This window comes from Mustelus asterias, chromosome 14, assembly GCF_964213995.1.
Source record: "Mustelus asterias chromosome 14, sMusAst1.hap1.1, whole genome shotgun sequence".
Lineage (NCBI taxonomy): Eukaryota > Metazoa > Chordata > Chondrichthyes > Carcharhiniformes > Triakidae > Mustelus > Mustelus asterias.
This window is the reverse complement of record NC_135814.1, coordinates 93,291,333-93,305,757: the sequence shown is the minus strand read 5'-3', so window position 1 is coordinate 93,305,757 and position 14,425 is coordinate 93,291,333. Positions and strand designations below refer to the sequence as shown.

General features: G+C 42.7%; 1 protein-coding gene across 12 annotated transcripts in view; it reads left to right on the top strand.

Annotated features, from left to right (window-relative positions):
* The window catches only part of LOC144503877 (zinc finger protein Helios-like), a 124,034-nt gene extending 120,468 nt beyond the window's left edge, over window positions 1-3,566 (top strand). For all 12 annotated transcript variants that reach the window (XM_078228897.1, XM_078228896.1, XM_078228893.1 and 9 more), the window contains one exon: window positions 1,015-3,566. In XM_078228897.1, the coding sequence (XP_078085023.1) occupies window positions 1,015-1,745 (731 nt within the window). In that variant the 3' untranslated portion in view covers window positions 1,746-3,566. The remainder of the gene's footprint in view (window positions 1-1,014) is intronic.
* The last annotated feature ends 10,859 nt before the right edge of the window (window positions 3,567-14,425 follow it).

Below are 14,425 nucleotides of genomic sequence, written 5' to 3'. Positions count from 1 at the left end.
ATGGCTGTGATGATTGGCTGCTAAAATGAAGCTGCATTTAACTTGGCTTGTATCCTTAAAACCAGATACAGATGCTGTTATGGTCATCTCAAATTATGAAGTCATTCAAATCAAAACGTTAGCTCTGTTCCTCTCTCCACAGATGCTATCTTGAGTATTTTCAGCACTTTCTGTTTTAATTATAGGAGAGAGGACAGACCTCTTTTAAAAATAGTCACAGGATGACCCATCAACTTGACCTGGAGTGATTTGAGAGGACATTAGATAGCCATTGACATAAGTTTGTTGGGAGACTATATGATGGGGATTTTTGAAAAGCATTGTGCCAGACTATGGCAAAACCTTGTAGAAACGATGTTCAAGATTGCACTTTCAGAGGTGCTTAACGTTGGGAATAAAATCACCAGTGAATAAGTCAAACTAGTGATCATCGACTTAATTAGATGTGTCAATGTGAGGGATAATTTTCTAATTAATCACAGATTTCCATAACTTTGAAAAGTGCAAATGTTAGGACTGTAGGCATAGCATGGTAAAAGGGATTAACATTTTTAAGGATTAGGTGAACATAAGCAAATTTTAAGAAGAAAATAGAGCAGGAGAAGTTGAATAGATGCCACGGGACAGGAATGCATTTGGAAACATACATCACGAAGGGTTGAGATGAAAGGAAGAAGGCCAAAATCAATCCTTTTCCTGTGCAGAAGGAAAAAGCCAAACCCCAATGTTACCTTCATGTCTGTTCTGCCATCCAATTAGATCAAACATAACCGCATTTACACCAAATGATCCATGCAAGTCACATTTGAGATATCAGTGTGTTGCTTGTGACTTTGAATTTTAGAAGTGTAATCCAACATTGAATGTCATAGTTAATTCCTAATTCTTCTCTGACCAAACCAGTAGTAAATATTTTTAAATTGCTTGATAAAATGTGCGAAAATCTAACTATCTAAATGGTTGAGTGTGTCATATGTAAGGATTAGCTCACTTACTGGCAATGTTTTTTTCTAGGTGAAAAGTTCATGCATTTGAATTATCCAGACATCGGTTATAACATGAGCTTGAACTACGAGAAAGAGGCAGAGTTCATGCATTCGCACATGATGGATCAAGCCATCAATAATGCAATTACATACCTTGGAGCTGAATCCCTCAGACCTCTGATGCAGCATCAGCCCAGCACATTGGCAGAAGGAGTTCCAGTTATGAATGCTGTCTACTCTCAGGTATACCATCCAAGCAGGCTTGAAAGGCCAAGCAGTAGGGAAATAGCAGAAAACCACGAAAATACAGTGGATGGTCCCATTTCTCTTATAAGAGCTAAACATCAGACAGCAGAAAGAGGAATATCTCCTAGTAACAGCTGTTTAGATTCTACTGACACAGAAAGCAGCCATGATGATCGAAGTGGTCAACAATATCCTGGAATCCCAGCCTTAACTCCTCGGAACAAGCAAAGTCCTGCTTACACAAAGGAGGAATCAAAGGCTCTGGAACCAACAAAGGTTTTGTCTCATACCTCTAAAGAGATATACAGGGTCTTCAGTGGAGAGGGCGAGCAAATTAGAGCTTTCAATTGTGAGCACTGTCGTGTGCTGTTTCTAGACCATGTCATGTACACCATTCACATGGGCTGCCATGGTTTCAGAGACCCATTTGAGTGCAACATCTGTGGCTACAGAAGCCAGGATCGCTATGAATTCTCATCGCACATTGTTCGGGGAGAACATACATTCCACTAGGCTCTGAGCTCTAGGACAGTGATGAAGAACTGTATTTGGACACCCACATTGACATAACTGAAAGGCAGATGTGGCCTAGTGACAGAAGATTTGCCTTGTTTTTACTATCCATGGACCAAGAATATACTGTAGTGAGTATATTCCACTCATTTGCAGTAATGTGATTTTTCACTCATATATGGCATTGTGGGAATTAAAATTAGCCCTTAGTTTATGAAAATGAGCTGTCAGTCATGTCATCTGAAGAACGTTGTATCATTCAACCCGGTCCTTGCGTAGGTGCAGCTGTGACAAGCTAATGAACGACTCATATATAGAATTACAGTGAAGAAGAAAAGAATGGTGTAGGTTCAAGGATGAACCATGTCTTAAACTCCGTTAACTTCTAGATGGAGTTGGAGTAAAAGATTAATACTCTTTGTCCATTTTGAACACTCAAATTAACCAAGTGGAGGTCAACGAGAATAAAAGCACTTGTTTTTTTTATAGTTTTCAATGTTGATCAAAATAATTGAAAAGGAATGTCTTCTCTGTAAGTCTCTGAACTTGTGTGAAGTTGGAGGAAAAAAATGAATCGTTAGGTGAGGCCATTGCTACTTGGTTATGAGGTAAAATATATTAAATCACAGGCTCAGTATTAATCCACTGATGGTGCTCCTTTTTGACTATCACAGTCTTAACCCATTGAATCCTGAACTATACTTATAAGAATAGGTGAATGATACAGTTCCAGTCAGATGACATGCCTAACAACCTGTTTCGTGGCACTTGCTCCGTGGATAAAGATTACCTCTCACATTTAGATTGCTCGTTGAAGGGGGGATCAAAATTAGGACCCAAACTATGCACTTACTGGAAATTTTCATAAAGTACTGGAGACTATTGTTAATTTCTGAACATATAGCAACAAGGGAAGGATGTATTAAAACTCTGAAACTGTGATCATTCAACTGATTGTGAAGCACTGTCAGTTCTTAACCAGACTCACTTCCTGTTTCATGTAGCATTTTCTAATCTGGAACAAATGACCCTGTTCTAAATCCTCGGGCTTTTTTGTTGCTGAAGCATTAGGTATAAGCTGTTTACATATTTTTGTACTAAAGTGTAGTTTTATACATGAAAATGCTTGAAAAATAAAAGGTACATTAGCTTTGTAGTGCATTTGCTACTGGAATCGGGTAACTGGAACCTCTTCCTTGGTTTGTTTAATGGTGGCAACATATGCTTTCTTTTGCATAAAACTCTGGATGTACATTTTCCTTATAACATACCTTTGTAAGACGACTGAAACTGTAAACTTTTATGCAATTATTTAGAAAGTTTCAGCATCGACAACTATAGTATGTTTTAAATCTTTTAAAATGCTTTAATTAAAAATTTAAAATAAAACTACTTTATTCCAATGTCGGGCGTTGGCAGCAGCTATTTGTAGCCTAAATTTAATTCTAATGACTTTTCCTCTCAAGTTCTTGTCACTCAGTGGTATAAGCATCATAAGAGTCTACAACAAACTCTCCAAACTTGAACCGGTTATGCTATACAGGTGAATGCAGTTTTCAAGTGCAATACTCCCTTTTTTCTTGGACTGTATAATGTATTTTCTCAATTTAGGAAATAGTTTATGTAAAATGTTTTTGAAATACATTAACTGATTCTTAAGACTGTATTGAAAATCCCTGTTACTGTGACCTAAATAACATGGCTTGTTAAAAAAACAAAGTTGCAGAACCTTTGTTAATATTTTTTTAGGGAAAACTACTGTAAGGTTTGTACTGTCTGAGTGCACAAATACTGAAATAAATTTAGGGAACCTCAGGAATGAATTCTGTGTGTGTCTAGTTGTTTCACATTTAGTGCCATTACGAAACTTCAAATGAAAGATTCAACTTACAAGCTTTATATATATATATGTGTGTGTGTACCATGAATTTAACAATTTTCTGATTCATTTTCGACAAAAATAGCATAATTCAAGCACTTCAGAATCACAAGTGTAATTTGTCTTTGCAATGCCAAATTTATTTTGCACTTAAAGTAATTTTCTTTCAATTACATTATAATACAACAATTTGAGAGTCTTGGAAATCTCATGTCTAAAAAGCCCTTGAGGTTAGGGGTCACTTGAAAATTTTAAAACTGAACTTGATGGACTTGTTTGGTGAGGATATTAAGGCTTACAATTTCAAAGTGGGTAGCTGAAGTTAAGATACAGATCAACCAGGATCTAATTGAATAGCAGAGTAGATTTAAGGAGCTGAATGGTCCACTGCTGCCCTCATGTTCGTATTACGTATAATGACTGTTCAAAAGCTCAGGCCAAATTTTGTCAAAGTCGGGAAGAATCTTTCGAATATTAGAAATCTTTAAAATAGTTGGCAGGACCCAGATGTGGAAGTCCCATCCCCGATTCAGACTTCCAATTCTGGCTTGCAAAAATGGAGGCAGAACTCACACAGGAGAGAAAGCCAAACTCAGCAGGGTCATTTGAACTTAGCACTGAGTTCAAACAGAGCCCGTTTGGCTGGTCCAAAGCCTGAACCCACAGTGTGGGAGTCACAAATTTATACAGTAGACATAATCATTTTTGAATCACAAATAAGGTCTGTTTAAATGTCGTGATATGAAGTTTTTAAAAAAATCCCCCACTCTAAAAATATAAAAAACAGCCTAAAGCTGTTATTGAAAGTTAAAAGAAAAGCCTCTGTTGGACTGCTTTGATTCACAGTGGGTTTCATGAATAGCATTTATTTTCTTAATCAAGTGTGTAGCAGGGAGAGCTGTATTAGATTGTTAGATGGGATTTTTTACCTCCTGAGATCTGCCCATGGTGGAGGGGGGTAGAGAGGGAGGGCTAGATATCCTAAAAGTTTCTAAAACAGGTGGTATGCAGAACCAAAGAGCAGAAGCAGGCTTTCTAACCAACCTGCCTCATTATTTGCCCACTCCCGTGATGCCTAACATCTGCTTCTAGGGGACCAGACTCGATCCTACCCCTACCTGCCTGGAACAAAAATGGGGTCTGACTGATCTTTTAAACCAATGTGGATCTGTCAAGTCGAGAAATTTCCTGATTTGAGCTGCCCACCTTGATAGCGAAAATCTGGCCCTCTGTCTATAATTGGACATTTTAGAAAGCTAAAGTTAAAAAAAGTTACAATGATACAAGTTTCAATAAGCAAACTAAATCTTGAATCTTGAACCGGTGTTCTTATACCTAATATGAGTGAGTATGAGGTAAGAATTACCTGGAGTTCATTATCTGTTTTGCTCCCCTCACTCCTGAAGGCATGGACTCTCTGTCATGGTGTAGTTTCACTGAAATTGGTTGCGATGACGATGAGAAGCAATTTGACATCTTACCCACTGCTAATTATATAATTATATGCATTTAGCTGAACCTCATGTAAACACAACTTGTTTGCAGCACCTGTTTCATGTTGTGGCAATGTCTCGAGATGTTACATTCCAGTACAAGTGAGGAAATGTGCAGGTAGCAGGTGAGCATTACCTTAAAGTTGATTTTGTTCCTGGGAAATCACCAATGGCAACAAATATCAATTGCCACCAGTGCTTGCTGTTGGTGGAACCATTTTGGTCAAATAAAATTAAACTTTCAGCCTATTTAAGGAGTGGAGCAGTTCTGATTTTCACTTTGCTCACTTTTGTGAACTGTTCTGCAGTATCAGGGAACATAATTGGTCAGAATGTGAAATTAAGAACAAACTTCAAGTTGATGTACGTGCACGAGGTCTTACTTAGGTGCTTGCTGGAAAGATACATTTGCAACTTTATCGCCCAATTTCTAACATTATCCCAAAGTCCGCCTCGCATTGTTAAGAAAGCAAATTTGGAGCCTCCAGAAAAAGAACCCCTCATCTAAATAAGATATAATGCTGTTCTCAAAGGATAACTCATAACTTTTGTGAACCATAAGAACAAAGGAACATGCATTTATATAGTAGCTTTGCAAACATACAACATCTCATTGCACTTTGCACTTGGTGAAGTATGAGGAAACGTGGCAGGTAATTTGTACACACAGTAAGCAGTTAGATGGTGACCTGATAATCCGATTTAGTAATACTGGTTGGGGGATAAAAGTTGGTTAGGACATTAGAGAGAAATGACCTCTTATTTGAATTGTAGCCTGGAATTTTTTAATGTCCACCTAACAGGCCAGAGGGGCTTTGGTTTCATATCTCATCCTTCCGTACAGCACTGAAATGTTGCCTAGATAATGGGCTAGATTTTAGCAGAGTTGGAAAACTCCATGGACCTTTAAAAATGGTAGACAGGACCCGGATACGAAAGTTCCACTGCCATTTCCAACAGATCCAATTTTTTCCAACAGGGGCAAGGCAGGAATCACACAGCAGGGAAGCCCAAACTCGGCAGGGCCATTTTAATTTAGTGTTAAGTTCAAACAGACTCCATTTTGGCTGGTCCAGGGCCCTTATTTCTCAGTGTGGGAGTCACAAATTTATACAGTAGATATAAACGCTCTTGAAGGGTCAATAAGCTTTGTTTAAGTATCATGATCTGATTTTAAATACCCTGCTCTTTAAAAATGAAAACAAAACCCTTTGAAGCTTTCAGTAAGAGTTTAAAAAAGTCCTCTGCTGGACTACTTGATTGACTGGCTACCTTATGTAACATAGAAAAAAATCATTACCATCTGACTGGCAGTTTCAATAGAGTTCTTCGTTGACATTTCCTAAAGTTGTTAATGCTTGACTGAGTTTCAAAAACAACAATTATCTTAGCGAGGGTTCTGAGTTTGCAGTTTGACAGTTTAAAGAGGCTATTTATTGTCTTTAATATGACATCAGAATGGAAGTTCATTTGCTTTTTTAAACATTAACCACTTGAGAGTTAAAGGCTTTGAATGGGTTTCATTAATGGGAGTTTTTTTCACTATCAGGTGTCTGAGTGAGAACTGTATTAGATTGATGGAAGTTTATTTCTTTTATCTCCACCCAGCTACTGGTGGCAGCCCATGGTGAGTACTAGATGAGTGACTATGGAGGTGGTATGGGTTGGGTATGAGGGGGCATGGGAGGATGGGATCGATGGATGCCAGGGTGGCAAAGAATGGTCATGGGGGTTGGATGTGGAGGGTACTGATGGCTAGAAAGCCGAATTGTTTTTATCGGGTGGCACGGTAGTACAGTGGTTAGCACTGCTGCTTCACAGCTCCAGGGTCCCGGGTTCGATTCCTGGCTCGGGTCACTGTCTGTGTGGAGTTTGCACATTCTCCTCGTGTCTGCGTGGGTTTCCTCCGGGTGCTCCGGTTTCCTCCCACAGTCCAAAGATGTGCAGGTTAGGTTGATTGGCCAGGTTAAAAATTGCCCCTTAGAGTCCTGAGATGCGTAGGTTAGAGGGATTAGCGGGTAAATATGTGGGGGTAGGGCCTGGGTGGGATTGTGGTCGGTGCAGACTCGATGGGCCGAATGGCCTCCTTCTGACTGTAGGGTTTCTATGATTTCTATGAAACAAGTTGAACAAATTCCAACAGAACCTAGATGGACCTTCTAACCTGCCTGTCGGGCTTGGCACTCGCCCACGCCAGTGGCAGTCTAGGATGTGGTTCCAGGGTTGGTGTGGTCACCTCAGTCCTGCACCTTCCTCCACAGAGTGAAAATTAGGTCTAATGAGACATTTTAAAATGAGCTGAGAAATTTCCTGTCTCAAACTATCCACCTCAATAGGGAAAATCCGACCCTACGTCTGTGGATAGAGACTTGAATCTACTACCGTATGACTCAGGCAAGAATGCTCCTATTGATCTAAGGTTGACACATGTAATATCTTAAAATGCAACATACATTTGAGCATGAAGAAAGTTTGCATTTTTAATGAGCTCATGACTTGCTATTAATGGAATTGTACATGTTATGGTCACAAATGCTTTAAACAAAGTAAAAGATGTTTCCCAGTCAAGTTATCATCTCTTTAACTTGATTAAAGTATCTAACTGATCCCTTGCATTAAAAATTGTAACATTGTAAACTGATAGAAATTTGTAATCTGCAACACAGGAGCAGACAATCCAGCCTAACCAGTCTGTTTGAGTGTTTACCCTCAACATGAGCAAATAATCACAATCACACCCTTTTCCCATATCTCTTTAATACCATTTCCTTCATCCACCTATCCAAACTAATCTTGAATGTTGACACACTTTTATGCCTCAACTGCTTGAGCCTGGAAAAGATTGTGAAACAAATAAATAAATGAGAAAAGATATTTACAAAGGATAGTAAAATATAATGTTTAAAATTTTAATTTTATGTCGTCTAATGCTTGCAGAGAGCACACTTTCATATGTCTGACTGTGGCATGAGATGCAGTTCATTCCTACACTGGTGGTTGGCTATCATTCATTTCAAAAATTAACAAACCAGATATTATATATCACTGAGTCACCTCGGCACCAGTTACTACATATTTTACCAATGACTCAAAAAGCTACTAGAAATTTCTAACTCTCCTTTTCAATGTAAACACCAAAAAACTAATTAATCCATTGCCAGTCATTAAAAGAGAAAGGAAAGTGACTGACTTTAATTGTGCATTTTGCTAAGAGAATAGAAAAATACTTTGTAATTGTACAATTCACATACTCAGGATGCCCTCAAAATACTTTTAAAATGTAATCAATATTGTAATGTGGGCAGACTGCAGCCAATTTGCACACAGCAAGCTCCTCAACACTAATAAGATATGTGACCTTGATCTAGCATTAGCTAAGCGCCAGGAAAGCTGAAGAATGCTCCTGCGCTTTGAATAGTGTCATAGAATCTTTTGTGCTCACCTAACAGATCGGCCTGGGCCTCAGTTCAACTTCTCATCTGACAATGCAGTATTGTACTGATCTAGAATATCTAGCAAAACTGGAATCAATAGTATCAGGGGGCAAACCCTCTGCTAGTCGGAGTCATACCTGGTACATGGGAAGATAGTTGCGGTTGTGGAAGATCTCAGCTCCAGGACACCTCTGCAGGAGTCCCTCAAGTAAGTGTCCTTGGCCCAATCATCTTCAGCTGCTTCATTGATGACCTTCCCTCCATCATAAGGTCAAAAGTGTGGAAGTTGGCCGATGATTGCACAATGTTCAGCATCATTCGTGACTCTTCAGATACTGAAGCAGTCCATGTTCGAATGCAATAAGATCTGGACAATATCCAGGCTTGGGCTGACAAGCGGCAAGTAACCATACAAATGCCATCACCAATAAGAGACACTCTAACTACAGCTTCTTGACATTCAATGGTGTTACCATCACTGAATCCCCCACCGTCAACATTCTTGGGGTTATCATTGACCAGAAACTAAACTGGACTTGCCACGTAAGCACAGTGGCTATAAGAGCAGATCAGAAGCTAGAAATACTGCGGTGACTAACTCACCTCCTGACTCCCCAAAGCCTATCCACCATCTACAAGGCACAAGTCAGGAGTACAATGGAATACTCTGCACTTGCCTGGATGGATGCAGCTCCAACAACTCTCAAGATGATACCATTCATGACAAAGCAGCCCATTTGATTTTTTTTATTCATTTGTGGGACATGAGCATTGCTGGCTAGTCAGCATTTGTTGCCCATCCCTAGTTGCCCTTTAGAAGGTGCTCGGGAGCTGCCTTCTTGAATCGCTGCAGTCTATGTGCTGTAGGTTGACCCACAATGCCGTCAGGTAGGGAATTCCAGGATTTTGACCCAGTGACTGTGAAGGAACAGCGATATATTTCCAAGTCAGGATGGTGAGTGGCTTGGAGGGGAACTTGCAGGTGGTGGTGTTCCCATGTATCTGCTGCCCTTGTCCTTTTAGATGGAAGTGGTCCTGGGTTTGGAAGGTGCTGTCTAAGGATCTTTGGTGAATTGCCGCAGTGCATCTTGATTAGCACCACATCTACAAACATCCACTCCCTCCACCACCGACAATCAGTAGCAGCAGTGTGTACTATCTACAAGATGCACTGCAGAAATTCACCGAAGATGCTTAGACAGCACCTTCCAAACCCACGATTGCTTCCACCTAGAAGGACAAGGGCAATAGATACGTGGGGACACCACCACCTGCAAGTTCTCCTCCAAGCCACTCACCGCCCTGACTTGGAAATATATCATCGTTCTTTCGCAGTCGCTGGGTCAAAATCCTGGAATTCTCTCCCCAACGGCATTATGGGTCAACCCACAGCACATAGACTGCAGCGATTCAGGAAGGTAGCTCATCACCACCTTCTCAAGGGCAACTAGGGATGGGCAATAAACGCTGGCAAGCCAGCGACGCCCATGTCCCACGAATGAATAAAAAAAATGTGCTCAAAAATGTGGGGACCTGAACCCACAGTCTTCTGACCTGGAGGTGAAAGTGCTATCACTGAGCCAACAATCTGCCATGATGCAGGTTAAAAAGTATTTATTCACACTTTCACCCTCCAATTGGATAATCAATTGAGGGAAGGACATTATCTGACATCATCAGCAGTTTTCAGACCAAGGGCAGAATTTTCTCTTCCTGCCCACCATGGGAATTGTAGTGGGCGGGACAGAAAGTTTGGCAGACATGTAAAGGTCCATTGAACCGGGGTGGGATTTTCTGACCTTGGGGCAAGTGCGGCTGGAAAATCCGCCCCAAGTGCCTGTTGTTATGGGTTGTGATGACTGCTCTATTATCTATGCACAACTATCTTTTAATTTTTTTGCATATTCAGTGAGTTAAGCTAAAAGTCATGGATATGAAACAGCTAATTGACCAAACAAGCTCATTTCTCTGGTATTGGACTCAACCAGCCCAGCATAAAAACTACTTATTAAAGTCACCTAATATGTTTTCATCTGACTTCTACCCTCTTTGATGACAGTTTAGCCAGTTCTCTCTTTACGAACACACAAATTAGGAGCAGGACTGGGCCATTTGGCCCCTTCATTAAATAAGATCATGGCTAATCTGATTATGGCCTTAATGCCACATTCTCATCTTTCCCCCACCAGCTCCCCCCTGCCACACCACCAACCCACCCCCCCCCCTCCCCTGCCGCAACCCTGCCCCTCGCTCCCTGATAACCTCTGACTTCCTTGTTGGTCAAGAATCTCTATAGCTTTGCCTTCAAAAATATTTGATGATGCTGTCTCCACCAGCCTTGGGAAGAGTTCCAAAGACTCACGATCCTCTGAGACAAAAGATTTCTCCTCATCTCCATCTAAAGGATGAGATGTGAAGGAATAGGACCTATAAAAGGTGAAGGTGAGAAAGTCTGTACAGATCCGGAAGAAATAGCAGAGGTGCTTAATGAATATTTTACCTCGGTATTCACGATGGAAAAAGACCTGGGTGGTTGTACTACAGGATTGAGGCGGACTGAAAAGATTGAGTATGTGGACATTAAGAAAGAGGATGTGTTGGAAATTTTGAATAGCATCAAGACAGATAAGTCGCCGGGACCGGATGGGATGTACTCCAGGTTACTGTGGGAGGCGAGGGAAAAGATTTCAGAGCCTCTGGCGATTATCTTTACGTCGTCGATGGAGACAGGAGAGGTTCCGGAGGATTGGAGGATTGCGGATGTGGTTCCTATATTCAATAAAGGGAATAGGGATAGCCCAGGAAATTACCGACCGGTGAGCCTAACCTCAGTGGTTGGTAAGTTGATGGAGAAGATCCTGAGGGACAGGATTTATGAACATTTAGAGAAGTTTAGTATGCTTAAAAGTAGTCAGCACGGCTTTGTTAAAGGCAAATCGTGCCTTACGAGCCTGGTGGAGTTCTTTGAAAATGTGACTAAACACATTGACGAAGGAAAAGCGGTAGATGTGGTTTACATGGACTTCAGCAAGGCGTTCGATAAGGTCCCCCATGCAAGACTTCTCGAGAAAGTGAGAGGGCATGGGATCCAAGGGGCTGTTGCCTTGTGGATTCAGAACTGGCTTGCCTGCAGAAGGCAGAGAGTGGTTGTAGACGGGTCTTTTTCTGAATGGAGGTTGGTCACCAATGGAGTGCCCCAGGGATCTGTTCTGGGACCTTTGCTGTTTGTCATTTTCATAAATGACCTGGATGAGGAAGTGGAGGGATGGGTTGGTAGGTTTGCCGACGACACGAAGGTTGGTGGTGTTGTGGATAGGTTGGAGGGATGTCAGAAGCTGCAGCATGACATAGATAGGATGCAAGACTGGGCAGAGAAGTGGCAGATGGACTTCAACCTGGATAAATGTGTAGTGGTCCATTTTGGCAGGTCAAATGGGATGAAGGAGTATAATATCAAGGGTAAGACTCTTAGCAGTGTAGAGGATCAGAAGGACCTTGGGGTCCGGGTCCATAGGACTCTTAAATCGGCCTCGCAGGTAGAGGAGGTGGTTAAGAAGGCATATGGTGTGCTGGCCTTCATCAATTGAGGCATTGAGTTTCGGAGTCGGGAGATAATGATGCAGCTTTATAAGACCCTCGTCAGACCCCACTTGGAGTACTGTGCTCAGTTCTGGTCGCCTCATTACAGGAGGGATGTGGAAATGATTGAAAGGGTGCAGAGAAGATTTACAAGGATGTTGCCTGGATTGGTTGGCATGCCTTATGAGGATAGGCTGAGGGAGCTCGGTCTTTTCTCTTTGGAGAGACGAAGGATGAGAGATGACCTGATAGAGGTGTACAAGATGTTGAGAGGTATAGATCGGGTGGATTCTCGGAGGCTTTTTCTCGGAGGTTTAAGGTGCTGGGGAGTAGGTACAGAGGAGATGTCAGGGGTAAGTTTTTCACTCAGAAGGTGGTGGGTGAGTGGAATTGGCTGCCGTCAGTGGTGGTGGAGGCAAACTCGATAGGGTCTTTTAAGAGACTTCTGGATGAGTACATGGGACTTAATAGGATTGAGGGTTATAGGTAAGCCTATATATAAGCCTAGGTAGGTAGGGACATGACAGGCGCAACTTGTGGGCCGAAGGGTCTGTTTGTGCTGTATTTTTTCTATGTTCTATCTATGTTCTAAAATGGGAGACTCTATGGCTGGGATTCCCCCAAAAAAAGTCTAAGTTCCCAAGGTGAGGGAAAATGGGAGTAAATCCCATCGGTTTTTTTTAGCGTACTTACCAGAGCGAATCTCCGATGCTCTGAGCACTGCAGAGTGCCTCAACAGAATTCACTCTGATAAGTAGGGGGCAGAGCCTATTCCCGCCTGAGAGGCTGGCAGCATAGCGCTGAGCAATCCACTGCGCATGCGCCGTTCTGCCAGAGAAGAGATCGACGCATGCGTAGTGCCCCCCCCCCTCCCCCGGCCATTGCCGGCCTCCCGATTGCTGGCCTTCCCGGTCACTGGCCAGCCCCGCAGCCCCGCAACCCCCCATCGCTGGCCTCTAGGATTTCCCCACGCCACCCCCTGGGTTCCACCCCCTAGTCAGCCCTGATCTCCTTGGTTGACACGCTGGCACAATAGCAACATGGCACAAGTAACAAATATTAAACTAGTCATCTTGATGCTTATCCTTAGTGGCTATAAGAATAGAAAAAAAGTAGCAGTCGTGGGCCAGGTGGTCCCTCGAGCTTGCTCCACCATTCAAAATGATCATGGTTGATCTTTGGCCTCAGCTCTGTTACCCCCTATTCCCTGAGACCAAAAATCTTTCTCAACCTTAAATATATCAATGATGGAGTAGGCACGAGCCTATGAAATAGAGAATTCCAAAGATTCATAATCTGTTGCGTAAAGAAATTTCTCCTCATCTCAATCATTGTCCCCTTACCCTGAGACATGCTCCCACTGCTCTAGATTTCCCCGGCCTGTGGAAACACTGGATGGAATCTAGCGAGCCCTTTTACTATGGGCACAAATCCCATTATGACCGCTAAATCTCATAAGAGAGCCATAATGGGATTTGTGCCAACAGGATCCCAGTTTAAGATCTTTCCCACATCTCACTACCACCACCCACCCCCCCCACTCTGCCGGTGACGTGATCCATAATTTCAAATACATTAACATCTACTTACTGGCCTTGATGCCATAACATCCGAACATCCATCTACGCCTTATCCTCCCACCCAATCAGTACGACATCACGTCAGTGCGAATCACTATTGGTTTTCAAAAACAGGAACCAGTCATGATGACCACGCCAGGGCACACAGAGGTGAGTATAGCTCATGGGTGGTGAGGGACATGGCTGGGCAGTACCCTGGCACTGATCCTGGCATCCTGGAAGTGCTCTCGGAGGGGCTCCCCTTATGTGTGTGGGGTGGGGGGGCTGTGATAGTTGATGGGGGGGCTGTGTATGCATTGGGGTCGGGGCCAGAGATTGGGAGTGGGTAAGATTGAGAGGGGGGGGGTACTCCGATGCTGCAGGGGGTGGGAGGCAATTGGGTCACTCTGACGCTTGCATGGTATTGGGGGGGAGCGGGAAAGGGGGAGGCGGTGCTCTGATCTTTGCATGGTGCTCGGGGAGTTGCCCTTCTGCATTTGGGGGGTTGGGGGATGTTCCTCTTGTCTGTCAGGGTGATCCTGATGTGGACGGGCAGGTGAAAAGGAGTGGAGGCTTTACTGTAACTGGGATTGTGGCACCCTTTAAAATTGGCGCCCCGCATCTCAGAATCTCGGCCTTGCCAGCGTGTTCAGCCCCTGCCCCTCCAGCTGGCTGAGAGATCCTCACCAGTCATTGGAAATGGCACAAAGTGCCAGCTAATCACATGGGAAACGGC